Raw genomic sequence first — 13,401 nt, 5'->3', positions numbered from 1 at the left:
TCAGTATACAAAATGACTGAGTCTTACAGATCCCCTGTGTGCCACTGTGCCTAGAGTTAACCATATTGTACTGTATACAGTTAGGGTCTTGCTAAGAGGACAGATCTTACGTTAAGTGTTCTTATCCCAAAATAATCATTGTGATCTTCATCATTTAAGGGAGGAGCACTCAGGGAGAATGGGAGAAAGAGGGTGTTGGGTGGGAAGAAAAAGGCCACATTCGAGAATCAGGAAGGCAAAACCAATACAATACTGTAAAGTAAAAAATAAAGAAATAATTTAAAAAAATTAAAAAAAAAAAAAAAAGAACGGAGCAGGAGGAAAGAGTGACCTCAGTTAAGGATGGGAAGGCAGACAGAACCAGTTCTTCCCAGCCTCGAAGGCCACGCTAGAGACTGTGCTTTTTTCCTGAGGGCAGTGGAAGGTTTTAATTAGAAAGCAATGTGATCAGGTTTATGTTTTCGTCACTGTTCTGCAATGTGAGATGGATGAAAGACAGGTGAGAGAGGAGGAGAGATGATTAGAAAGCTATTCGAGTTTTCCAGGTGAGTTACAATGATAGCTTGGCCCAGGGTGCCACTGAAAGGGAGAGTTGGATAGATTCCACCGTATTTAGCAGATAAAGTTGGCATAACTTAGTGATGGAGCAGACTTCAGAGTTGAAGAAAGGTGTTAAAGACAAAGAGCTCTCAGATTGTCGAGTTTCATGGACAACTGCGCCACTCCCTGAGAGAGACTGACCTGAAGAGGCTCAGTTCAGTTTTGGACATTTGGGGTTTAAGCAACCTGGGAAACATCGACAAGACTGTGTCAAGCAGGCAGTTGAGTGCACAGATTTCAAGCCAGAGGACATAGGATACCAGAGATAAAAAAAAATTGATGGGGCCTATTACACGGGAGACTGTGGATGAGCTTGCCAGGAAAGAGAGCTGGAGGGAAGAAATGAGTCTGCCTTGCCCTCCAATATGCCTGGCTCCATAAATGGCTAGTGAAGCTCAATAAACATGTTCTGAATAAATGAACAAATAGGTGATGCCTGAAAGTCAGGACACTGGCTAGGAGCTGAGGACATAGAAACAAAAAGTTTCCCTGCCCTCCATGGAATCTTGGCTTAGGTTGATGCAAAGAGATTTAAAAGAATGGGGCAGATTGTGAGAAATCAACAAAGGAAGCACCTATGTCTTACGATAGAAGGGATAACTGAAAATAAAGACTTGCTAGGAAGGGCTCATAATTTAAATGACATCATCCTAATTATAGTACATTATGGTGTCTGTCACCTGAAATTGTTATTTTTATCATTAGTAATAATACCTTACATGATAGTCTACAAAGCACTTGCATACCAATTATCATATTTCACAGTATACTTGAATGTAGCTCTTAAATACTGAGGTTTTGTGCTCTGCATTTATATCTTACCTCAAAGAATTTTAAAGTTTTATCCTTAGTTGTATTGACATTTAAATAGGATTTTAAATTTTTTAATCATGGGCACTTTCTCAAATCTTATTAGAGGGAACACTGTACATCAGTATTTCAAACATATTAAAATATTCTATGTTTAAAAGACACAGATCAGAAAACCGTTACTATTGAGAGTGGAGTGCTAAGAATAAACTGTCAGTAGTAAAAGAATCCACCCGCAATGCAGCAGACTCAGGTTCGATCTCTGGGTTGGGAAGCTCCCCTGGAGAAGGAAATGGCACCCTCTCCAGTATTCTTGCCTGGGAAATCCACGGACAGAGGAGCCTGGTGGGCTACAGTCCAGGGGGTCACAAAACAGTTGGACATGACTTAGCTACTAAACCATCAACACTGCTGTATATATACTATACATATATATTGGCTATAGCTATTGGTTTCTTGCACCTCTGCTAATTCCTTCAGCCCCACTGTCCCCAGTTTTCCATGTATAATGAGTGGGAGACAGTGAATCAGTCATTCTCCCACTGGAAACCGCAGAGCTAGGGAGGGAGGTATGGCCGAAGCAGGTGACAGGGCCATGAAAGGATGAGGCTTCAGAATCCTTCCTCCCCCCTGCTTCTCACTGTTTTATCTATTAGGACTACCTGCCATGTTTTACTGGAAAATAAGCCTCTTCTTAATTATTATGAAAGCATAACAATCAGGCAAAAACTCTGAGAACGACTGCCCTGAATCAGGGTTCCCCTGAAGTCTTGATACAATAGGTCAGAGGTGAGGCTTAACTATCTCCATCTTTTAAAATAGCTACAGACACTTTCTCACCAAAAGCTGAAAAAAACATAAACTGAAGAAACGCTCTCTAACATCTCCTATACAACTTTCACGTTCAATTGCATTTACAGAATAAGAGAAGCATTCATGTTCCACAGGATGGAGGATTAAACAGAAGCAGAAGCAGCAAGGGCTCCAATCATGAAAGTCTCTGTTGAACAATCCTTTTTCAGGCCCAGAAACCATCAAAGGATGGATGATAACGTTTTCCTCTTTGATTTCCAGCCCTGCAGCCACAAGAAGGAATTACTTGGCTTAAACTACTCTGAGGTTGACCAACCCACTTAAAAAAGAACACAAATGCTATTAGAGAGATTAAAACCTCAGTGTCCTCCTGTGATGTCCCAGGACCTGCCTGGGGACCAACTGAGACAAAGCTTTAAAACACGCTGAAAACACTAGAATCATTGTAAATTAACCCAGGGGGTTTCAGACTGAAGATGTCATTCGCTGATAACCACACTCTGGGAAAAAAAAATTAGCTGCCAAATGAGAAAGAGTAAAGTCTTGCAAAAATCCTCAAACCCTGGACAAAACTTTTGGCTCAATCCAGTGGATGGCACAGAATATAAATACATACACACACACACACACACACACAATAAACCAGAAATTCTGATATAAAAAATCTCCCCCATACTAACCAGCAACTAAGGCATCCTTGGGCCATCGGCTGAACCAGTCAATTGTGCATCCTGAAATAAGGGCAGGAAACTTCAGAGCTCGATTTCGAAATTTCTCCCCCACCGGCGAAAAGCAGAGAACAATGTGAAGGTTCTGTCGGACCCGGCTCATGAAGTAGTCATACAGGTTTTCATTCGTAGGAGGGCGCCTAGGATACTCTTTTCTCATGACTGATATGAGATCACTATTAATTTCATCAATTTCATCACGAGCAAAGAGGTTGGAGACCTTCGAGAAAAGTGCAGACATCAAATTCAATACAGCCATATAAAAACAAATCAGAATTTATAGCCTGATATATACAATGTATTTTCTTCATTTGTGTCCTTAAACTCATGCTTAGAAAATCAACCAAAGTCCTCACAATAAGATAGACCACATTTTAATACACATAAATTGTTCTGTTTTAAAGTCACAGGCCTTTTTTTTAATTTAAATTTATTTATTTTAATTGGAGGCTAATTACTTTACAATATTATATTGGTTCAAGGGAGTGAATGGACATATCAAAAATCCAACCAGCTTTCCTTGCAACCTTCTGTTTTTCCATCTCTCTCGGAGCTTCCATTAACATCTTCAACATTTTGATTGGGAGTTTTATTCCTCAGAAACCCAACAGAAAAAGCCATTCTTCAAACCAATCACCTAATACCAAAAATAGTACTGATTCAGTACTTAACAGAGAGAAATACAGAAGGGAATCCTCCTAACTCTGGAGGGATTCTGAAGAGGTGAAACACGTATGTGGTACATATCCACAATGGTATGTTACTCAACCATAAAAGGAACGAAACTGAGTCATCTGCAAAGATGTGGATGGACCTCGAGTCTGTCATACAGAGTGAAGTCAGGAAGAGAAAAACAAATATCGTATATTAACACAAATATGTGGAATCTAGAAAAATGGTACAGATGAACCTATTTGCAGGACAGGAACAGAGACCAGACATGAAAAGAATGGGCCTGCTGATACAGGGATGCAAGGGGGGGGGGGTGGAATGCACTGGGAGGTCGGGACTGACATATACACACTACTTTGTATACAATAGCGAGCTAGTGGGAACCTGCCGTAGAGCCCAGGGAGCTCAGCTCAGTGTTCTGTGATGACCTAGAGAGGTGAGATCGGGGTACTGTGGGAGGGAGGTCCAGGGGGAGGGCATATACATACAGTTAATTCACTTCGCTGTACAACAGAAACCAATGCCACACTGCAAAGCAATTATACCCCAATTTAAGAAAAGAATAAGCTCCTACCTCACCCGATGATAAAACATTATTCATATATTCCAAAAATGACTCATCTTTAATTTCATTGTCTGTGAAAATAAAAGTGATGCCTTTGCCTTGCTGACCAGCTGTTTTATACAATGTCTTCAGGTCTTCCATCAGATTTGACGTGTTGTAGGATCTAGAAAGAGTGTCGTTGTGCCACTAGTTAAAATGTGTTCTTGGGAAGGAAAGATCCTTGTAACAATGTTTTATGCCATTTGGTTAACCAAAAAATGCTGATATTATGCTATCAGGTAGATATTTTGTTGTAGGCAACTGTTACTGGTTCACTGTATTTACTTGCAAAAATGAAAATAATTTTTAAAACTCCACATTTTATAAAACATAATATTACAGACAAAAAAAAAATCTAGAGTGAAAAACCAACCTGAAACAAAAGTGTGATTTTTAGCACAACTAAATGCCATCAAAATGAGTATACATGTCTCATTTTGAAAATATTTGTTGGTAAAGATAATGAAAAAGCCAAGCTGGAATATTTACTAAGCACCCATCTGCAACTGATATTTTAGAAGCTATCTCATAAACTGAATTAAACTAAACTAAAGAATTTCAAGTCTTCATTATATGGCATGAGGGAGACACCCTGTTATAAATGGGGCCCTCCTAATCCCCCAACAGAACTATTTTCATTGTATCTTTGTATTTTACGTGAAATAATTTTCTGAGGAGTCAATGCACTGCAGTAGAATCTTTGGAAACATTATTAAATATCCCACTCTAACTCTTATCTCATGTCTAAAACAATCCTTTAGTGAAAGTCAACTTGCAATCATGAAATGTGAGAGAGGTCTCAATATAGAGGAGCCCATGACTGCCAAAAGGGAAAATTAAGGTATTCTTATCCTGGACACTCTGATTCAGTAAATTAGCATCTGAAGTTTTTGTCATTAGATAAACTCAGAATTCAAGGCACAAGAGCCAATGGCCTTCTGATTTTTAAAAAGCTACAAAATATTTAACTTCTATGCTCTGTGCTTTTTCAACATTTAAAACCTAAACTCTGGAACCAGAAGCACCACTACCATGCAGCAAAATTTTATTTGTTTTTAACTGGAGGATCCTTGTTTTACAATATTGTGTTGGTCTCTGCCAACTTGAACCAGTCATAGGTATACATATGTCCCCTCCCTCTTGAACCTCTCTCCCACCTCCCACCCCATCCCACCCCCTATGCAGCTAAGTTGTTACAGAATAACCAGGTTGACCTCCCTGTGTCGTCCAGCAAACCCCCACTGGCTATCTATTTCACATATGGTGATGTAGTCGCAAAGAGTCGGACACGACTGAGCAACTGGACTGAACTGAACTGAATGTGTATATTTCAGAGCTCCTCTCTCAATTCATTCCCCCCTCTCCTTCCCCCACTGTGTCCATAAGTCTGCTCTCTGTCTACATCTCCACTGCTGCCCTGAAAATAGATTCATCGGTACCGTTTGTCTAGATTCCATACATACGCATTAATATACAATATTTGTTTTTCTCTTTCTTACTTCACTCTGTGTAACAGGCTCTAGGTTCATCCACCTCACTAGAACTGACTCAAATTCATTCCTTTTTATGACTGAGTAACATTCTGTTATGTATATGTACCACAACTTCTTTATTCATTCACTTGTCCATGGACAGCTAGGTTGCATCCATGTCTTGGCTATTGTAAATAGTGCTCATGCAGCAATATTTCATGAAGACTTCTAGATAAATAAGATCTGAAAGGTGAGAAAAAATGTTCGAAGACACAGTCCCCTGAGGAAGAAAGAAAGAAAGAGGCAGGAGAGAGCGAGGGAAGAAATGGGAGGGAGCGAGGGAGGAAATGGAAGAGAGAGAGAGAAAAAAAGAGAGATAGGTAGGGAGAACAAAAGAAAGTATCTTCTTGAGATATGGAGAAAACTTTCAGCCCAGTCTCCTAGATCTCAAGGACCCCACTGCTTCAAATAACATGACCTGAGTCATCTAACAAATAGCTGTGCTTCCAAAGGAGAGTCTGTTAATTGCCTGAGCCTTGACCACATGGCTATGTAAAGGCTAACGTAGTAGGATGGTCTCTGCAAGGTTTTGAGAAGCCAGAGAAGGCCCTGACCATCCTCCTTCTCAGCACAGGAGCATCCCCCAGCACAACACACAGAGGAACTAATTTATCGCAGAGAGAGAAGCCGAAAGGCATTTTTTCTGAGCCAGCAGTGTCATCAGTCATGGCAGACCAGAAACCAGAAGCACTGTGGTCAATTCCCAGGCTTATCTGGGTTTTCATGCAAATCATAGCCTTTCTGAGCCTCAGCTATAAAATATTCTGCCAACCCACAAAGCCACAAAGTTCTTTCGAAGATCATATTAGCATGTGCATGTAAAAGTACTTTGAAAACTGTAAGTTTTATACAAAACATGAGAACAAAAATCTGAGTTCAATCCCTTTTCTGAACAGGTTATCTTTCATCTAATGTTGCTTCTATCCACAAACCAGATGAATTATATGCAATGTAACTAAAATTATTTCTCTCTGTTTTAGTACTTGGGAAAAAAACATTTTAGATTGATTCTCCAAGCAGAATTCAGTAATTTAGACCAAATAAAAGGTGTAACAACAAGAATCTGAGTATCTGGCTCTCCAAACCCAGTGTTTAATCATTTCTAACCTTTGTCGCAGCAAGTGGCGATGAGCCTCCATCTCAGAGATCACAGCACCAAACCAACATTTAGTCAACACCCGACAGGCAAGACTCCCACCTAGAAATTAACTTCTAATAATTTTCTGCCCAAATAAACTTTCCAAACGGACCTCTTGCTTCTCAGCTTATCTTGGTTCATCCTGAAGCTCTGTTCGGCCTCTCTTTATCTTCCATTTTCACTTCCGAATTGTCCCTGCACTGCACACACGTATCTGAGGACAACTCTTCTGGGGGTCCCTACTTTGATGAGTAGCAGCACAAACTATCCAGTTTCCCAAGCTAGAACCAAGATGCACCAATTTCAAAACTGCCAGTTTCTTGAGGATCTCTTGAATCTGCCCTCTATACTTCACTCTCACTGCTTCCGCTCTGGACACCACCATCTCTTGCCTAGATCTCTGAGTTAGCCTTCTAACCTTTCAGTTTCATTCCTTCTGTCCATCTTCTCCACGTGCAAATCTGACACACCTCCCCTAGTGGAGACTCGCGAATGGTTTTCCAGTGCTACGATGAAGTGAAAGTGGCTGTCACGTCCAACTCTTTGTGACCTGATGGACTATACAGTCCATGGAATTCTCCAGGCCAGAATACTGGAGTGGGTAAGCCAGTTCCCTTCTCCAGGGGAATCTTCCCAACCCAGGGACTGATGGCAACTCACTCCAGTACTCTTGCCTAGAAAATTCCATGGATGGAAGAGCCTGGTGGGCTATAGTCCATGGGGTCGCAAAGAGTCAGACACGACTGAGCAACTTCACTCACTCACTCACTCCCATATTGCAGGCAGATTCTTTACCATCTGAGCCACTAGGATGAAGTCCAAATTCCTTATGACACCTCCAAAGACTTGCATTTTCCTTCCTTTCCCACTTTCCACCTTAAGTTATATACCAGCCATATACAACAGCTTCCAGGGTCTCAAATGTAACTTTACATGTGCTGATCCCTTTGCCCGGAACATTCTCTACTGTTCCTTTTCTCTGAGATAATTCTTACTCATTCAGATCTCAGTTGAAACATCTCTTTCTCCAGGAAGCCTTTTTGACCATCCCCTAAAGTAGGTTAGCAGTCCTTCCCTCACATTTCAGTAGACTCTAGTCTGCACTTATTTCCTTAATGGAGATAAAACCTACGTATCACATCTTACTGAATGAGTTGCTCAGTTGTCCCTGTTTAACTGCTATAAACTCCGTGATGACACAGGTCAGGCTTACCTTGCTTATCGTGTACCCCAGCAATGAGCCAGTGCCTGACACATAGTTGGTGTTCAATGAATACTTTTAAACACGTGAATAACTAAATCAACAAACTTTTAATCTATTTTCCCAGTTTACCAACAGTTTACTATTCTTGAAATCCAAATTAACATTTTTTTGCCTGCATGCTCAGTTGCTTAAGTCGTGTCCAACTCTTTGTGACCCATGGACTATAGAGGGTCACAAAGAGTCAGGCCCCTCTGTCCATGGAAGTTTCCAGGCAAGAATACTGGAGTGGGTTGCTATCTTCTCCTCCAGGGTATCTTCCTGACCCAGGGATCGGACCTGTATATCTAGCATCTCTTGAATTGGCAGCAGATTCTTTACTGCTGAGCCATGTGGAAGCCCTAAATTAACATTTAGAATGGATGAATTTCTTCTAAAATGCACTAAAGGAATACACATAATACTCATATCAAACATAACATGAAAACCAAGAGGCATCTATTGATGAAATGAGAGGCTGAAATGTTTCTAAAGCAAATTATTCATGTGAAATTTTCATGGTCTATGACAGAGGTTGAAGGAAAACAATAATAAGTCAACATTCAAGAAAGGAACCTATTCTGGTTCCTTTACATTAAGATAAATGCATTCTTAACTCCAAGTGGCTTCTAAGAACCATTTATCAAAATCCATTTCAGGTTAATTAAAGTGAAGGCGTGTTACCTCGTCAGAGTGATCTGGAAGGAAGTGTAGCCGGCGATGAATGAAGCCAACCTTGTTAAGCTCTGCTTCCCTGATCCGCCCACCCCAACCAGGAGGGCATTTCCCCGGGGAGTACGAATGACACGTGAGATCTAGAATATAGAAAAGAAAAAGTACACCTCATTCAATGTGCAATATTCCACTTTTTTCCTGTTTATTCAATACAGGCATACCTAGGAGATCCTGCAGGTTCAAGCCCATGCAACCATAATAAAGCAAATACTGCAATAAAGCAAGTTACACATTCTTTTTATTTCCCAATACAAATGAAAGTTATGTTTACACTCTACCATTAACTGTGCAATAGCATTACATCTAAAAAACCTGCACATACCGTAAGTGAAGTCACTCAGTCATGTCCAACTCTTTGCGATCCCATGGACTGTAGCCTATCAGATTCCTCCATCCATGGGATTTTCCAGGCAAGAATGCTGGAGTGGATTGCCATTTCCTTCTCCAGGGGATCTTCCCGACCCAGGAATCGAACCCAGGTCTCCCGCATTGCAGGCAGACGCTTTACCATCTGAACCACCAGGGAAGCCCCTGGAAGCACACACCGTAACTGAAATATATTTTATTGCTAAAAAATGTTAACCATCTTCTGAGCCTTCAGTGAATGATCACCTTTTTGCTGGTAGAAGGTTTGAAATATTATGAGAATTACCAAAACTTGACACAGTGAAATGAAGTAAGTCCATGCTGCAGGAAAAATGACACCAACAGATTTGCTTGGCAAAGGGTGACCACAAACCTTCAATTGTAAAAACTGCACTATCTGCTAAGTGCATTTAAGTGATGGGCAATAAAATGAAATATGCCTGTTTAAGCATTTTAGAAGGTGTAGGTGTCTTAGGATCAGAATGGAAAGATACACTGGTTGGACAAATGAAAGCATTTCTGAAATAGAACAGTAGAAAGCAAGAAGGTATACCTTTTAGGAAACTCGGAGGAGAGCAGTACAGAACAGTAGGCAGAGCCCAGACTGTGTCTTGCTCTGGGTTTTCAAGGAAAGAAATAAAGGGGACTTTGAGGTTTCCTTTTAGTTTGCCAATCTGATTTAGGAGGACAGGAAAGAGAACAGAAAATTTCTAAACAATGTGCATCCTTGGAATACACAACACACAATTAATTAGAATATCCCCCATATTTGAAAACTAATGTAGTTTAAATAGAAGGCAAATTTTTCCAAAATATGGTATAAATGATGGAATTTGAAAGGAATAAATGTAAACACTCATTATTTGGCAAAGACAGTGATACCTAAGGTAGCTAAGTGATTATGGGTAGACCAGAAGTCCACTCTCTGCCAATCAGTAGTTTCTCATCATTCAAGTCACTCTTTTGGTAAAAGTCTGTGATTTTTTGGTTTTATCAGTATTCAGTGAATTACTTTCACCATCAGGTCTCCAGCCCCACCTAGAGGGGATTACTGTCGAATTGTCCCAGATGCATTTTTCACTCCATGTGATGACTATCTCTCCCTCCTAACTGCAGTTTGAGCCTGCAGTATTGCTGTATTATCAACTTTTCCTAAACTAATGATCAAGAATTATATGCGAGCTAAGAAGGGGACTTCACTTTCACTTCTCAAAAAGGGGTCACTTCTCTGTTACTGTTGGAAGTTTTCTGGCATAGCCTGACCTTTCTGCATTCTAATAGGGTTTTGTTAAACATCCTTTTCAGGACTCCCTCCACTGGCAGGCTCTATACTCTATTCCTGTTGGGACTACTCTTGCTTTTGGATTATACTCCCAATTTAGTGTGAGCCTGATGAAATGAAGACCATTTTCCCATTGTGGACCTGAGAACCTAGTTCCACCAAATCTAGTAGAACCTTGCTCTTCCAGCCTCCTACTCATCTTCTCCGTGTGATTCCCTCTTAAGTTGTTACAGGCAGAGGAGGAGCAGTGCAGGCAAGAATTCTTGGCATTTCCCCTGTGTCTATTCATATTCTTTCCCTGGTGTTACTTCAAGAGGCATAGATAAAGCAGGCAAGAAGTTACTGCAGCCACCCAGAATCTTCTATGTCTTTTCTTGGTTAACTTTTCCAAAATACATGACTTTTTCAATAACCGTTTCCTTTAGTTGATGCTGGTGAATATATTAAGGGTTTAAATAATTATTATTCAGTAGGTATTGGAAACTTTCATCCCAATAACTTTTCCTGCAACTGGGCTTAGGTCTGAAACTAAAAATTTCCATTCCCATCTTCTAGCACTATGTGCGTACTTGCTCAGTGTCTTAGTCATGTTCAACTCTTTGCAACGCCATGGACTGTAGACTACCAGGCCCCTCTGTCCATGGAATTTTCCAAGCAAGAATACTGGAGTTGGTTTTCATTTCTTACTCTAGGGGATCTTCCCAACCCAGGGATCGAATGCATGTCTCCTACATCTCCTGCACTGGCAGGTGGATTCTCCATCATTGCACGCCACCTGGGAAGCCCCTTCTAGCATATGAGAAGCCCTTAAAACACATTTGACAAGTGAATATATACATGAACAAACAAATGGAATATTTTAAAGGTAATCTCAAAGTCTAGTTGAAAACAGAAATTATAAGGGAAAACAGTGAAGTGAGAACTTCATATGGGGCTATCTTGTCTTACTATCTCAGACTGTGAGATAGAGATATTCATTTTTTAATTTCTGTAGCAAATATTTTAAAACTTATTAATGCCCATCCTGCCTTGCAGGTGCTCATTCTCTAGTAGAGGAGATAAACCTATTAATAGAAACATGCAATAAAGCACTGCGGTGAATGCTGGGGTGGGCAGGAATGATACAAACGGGAGGAAAAAAATGCAAAGGAAACAACACTGCTTGAGAAGCCATCTTAGACGTAGAGCTGGGAATTTGCTCAAGATCTTGAACGATAATTAGAAGTTTATCATGCAAAGAAGGTGACACACTGGGCAGGAGTTGGGCTAAATTTGAAGAAGAAGGAATGGGATACACGAAGTCTCAGAATCAGCAAAATGCCTGAGGGGTCCTCATCAGGGTGAGAACTTCAATGCCAGCTATGGAAATGTTGGAAGATAGGATGTTTAGGGCCATACTGGGGACTTGGTTCAACTCTCAACCTATTTATCAAGCACCACAAGGGTGCCTGTCTCAGCAGTACTCCATCCTGTGAATACTGAAGTGAATAAATTGGGTATCCGCCCTCATAGAGCTTACCATCTGGTAGAAAAGTCAAATACAAGCAGATGAATTCTACACAACAAAACACCTGCTGGGAATGTAGCACTGATAAGATCCTCTGGAATCAGGCAATTGATTTCTCTGAATTACACCCCAAATCAAACACCACCCACAAGGGATATGACAAACCATACACACCACCAATTGAACTTTAATCAAAGAGGCAAAAGACATTTTGCAGAAATATTCTTGGTTTCAATCAAAAACCATCATCTTAATAAAGAAAGGAACTAAGACACACACTTGGTTTCAGACCACACCCTGTTTCGCTGCAGTTTTCATCTTCAATCCTGTCTCTTGGCTCCTATCATGCTTTATAGCTAAGTTACGTATTTCAAGGCTCACACTCACATGACAGAGTTTGGATATAACAGTACACAGAAAACGAGAGTGTAGGTGAGAGAGTTGGCCCAGAAAACCGTGAGAAATAAGATATGTTAGCTCAAAAACTCCAATCACAGATTTTTTGGCTAATCCCAGAGGAGGCACACTAGAGGCTGAGAGTGAGGGGAAAACACAGTCAAGGACCTGGGCTGCGGCACACATGCCTTGAATGTAATACCCAAACAAAGTGAAGAAATGCATCATCTCTGGGCTTCCCTGGTGGCTCAGACAGTAAGGAATCTGCCTGCAAAGCGGGAGACCTGGGTTCAGTTCCTGGGTTGGGAAGATTCCCTAGAGAAGGAAAGAGCAACTCCAGTCTTCTCGCCTAGAGAATCCCATGGACAGAGGAGCTTGGTGGGTTACAGTCTATGAAGTCGCAAAGTGTTGACCATGACTAAGCGACTAACACACACATGTGCTGTAAAACCCAGAAAAGGGAAAGTTCTAGAGAACTTCCTCAGGCAAAAGATTAACATAAATAACCTCATTTCTAGCTGTTGTGGAACCCCAAAGCCAATCTGATTTTTGTCTCCAATAGATACCTAGTCAGGAAGTTGCCTTTGATATTATTTACTTAGAAAATGTTATTCTTTGGCTTCTTCCTTTCAGTAACTAAATATGAGAGTACCTCTATTCTTCCTGAAACATTTAATTCAACTATAAACTAGGAACTAATTTCAAAATGTTATTTATATTTGGTTTTGGAAGAACATTTGCACTCGTAAGTCAACAGAGATGTCTCAGATTCTGAGAATTCAAAGTTTCCAAGCTAAGTGTCCTCATGCTGGGGACATCCAACCCCAGGACTTACTCACTGTCATTCTGCTTCTCCCTGACTTAGTCCAGCCTTATAGAAACGCCTTCCTCACACTCCGTAATTTTTCAGAGGGAGAACTGACTAGATAACCTCTGAAATCATCTCCAATTCTAAGATTTTATAATTATTAGAGGGGA

At 40.7% G+C, this 13,401-nt stretch overlaps 1 protein-coding gene across 1 annotated transcript in view; it reads right to left on the bottom strand.

The window, feature by feature from the left end:
• DNAH5 (dynein axonemal heavy chain 5) overlaps positions 1–13,401 on the bottom strand; it is a 320,870-nt gene that overhangs the window by 107,869 nt on the left and 199,600 nt on the right. The window contains exons 53-55 of the mRNA XM_069556071.1: positions 8,822–8,952; positions 4,198–4,351; positions 2,904–3,171 (exon numbers count right to left, since the gene is read on the bottom strand). Coding sequence (XP_069412172.1) covers positions 2,904–3,171; positions 4,198–4,351; positions 8,822–8,952 — 553 coding nt within the window. The remainder of the gene's footprint in view (positions 1–2,903; positions 3,172–4,197; positions 4,352–8,821; positions 8,953–13,401) is intronic.

This window comes from Ovis canadensis, chromosome 16 (assembly GCF_042477335.2).
Source record: "Ovis canadensis isolate MfBH-ARS-UI-01 breed Bighorn chromosome 16, ARS-UI_OviCan_v2, whole genome shotgun sequence".
Classification (NCBI taxonomy): Eukaryota; Metazoa; Chordata; class Mammalia; order Artiodactyla; family Bovidae; genus Ovis; species Ovis canadensis.
The sequence above is the reverse complement of the archived record's forward strand: the minus strand, read 5'-3'. Positions and strand labels throughout refer to the sequence as shown.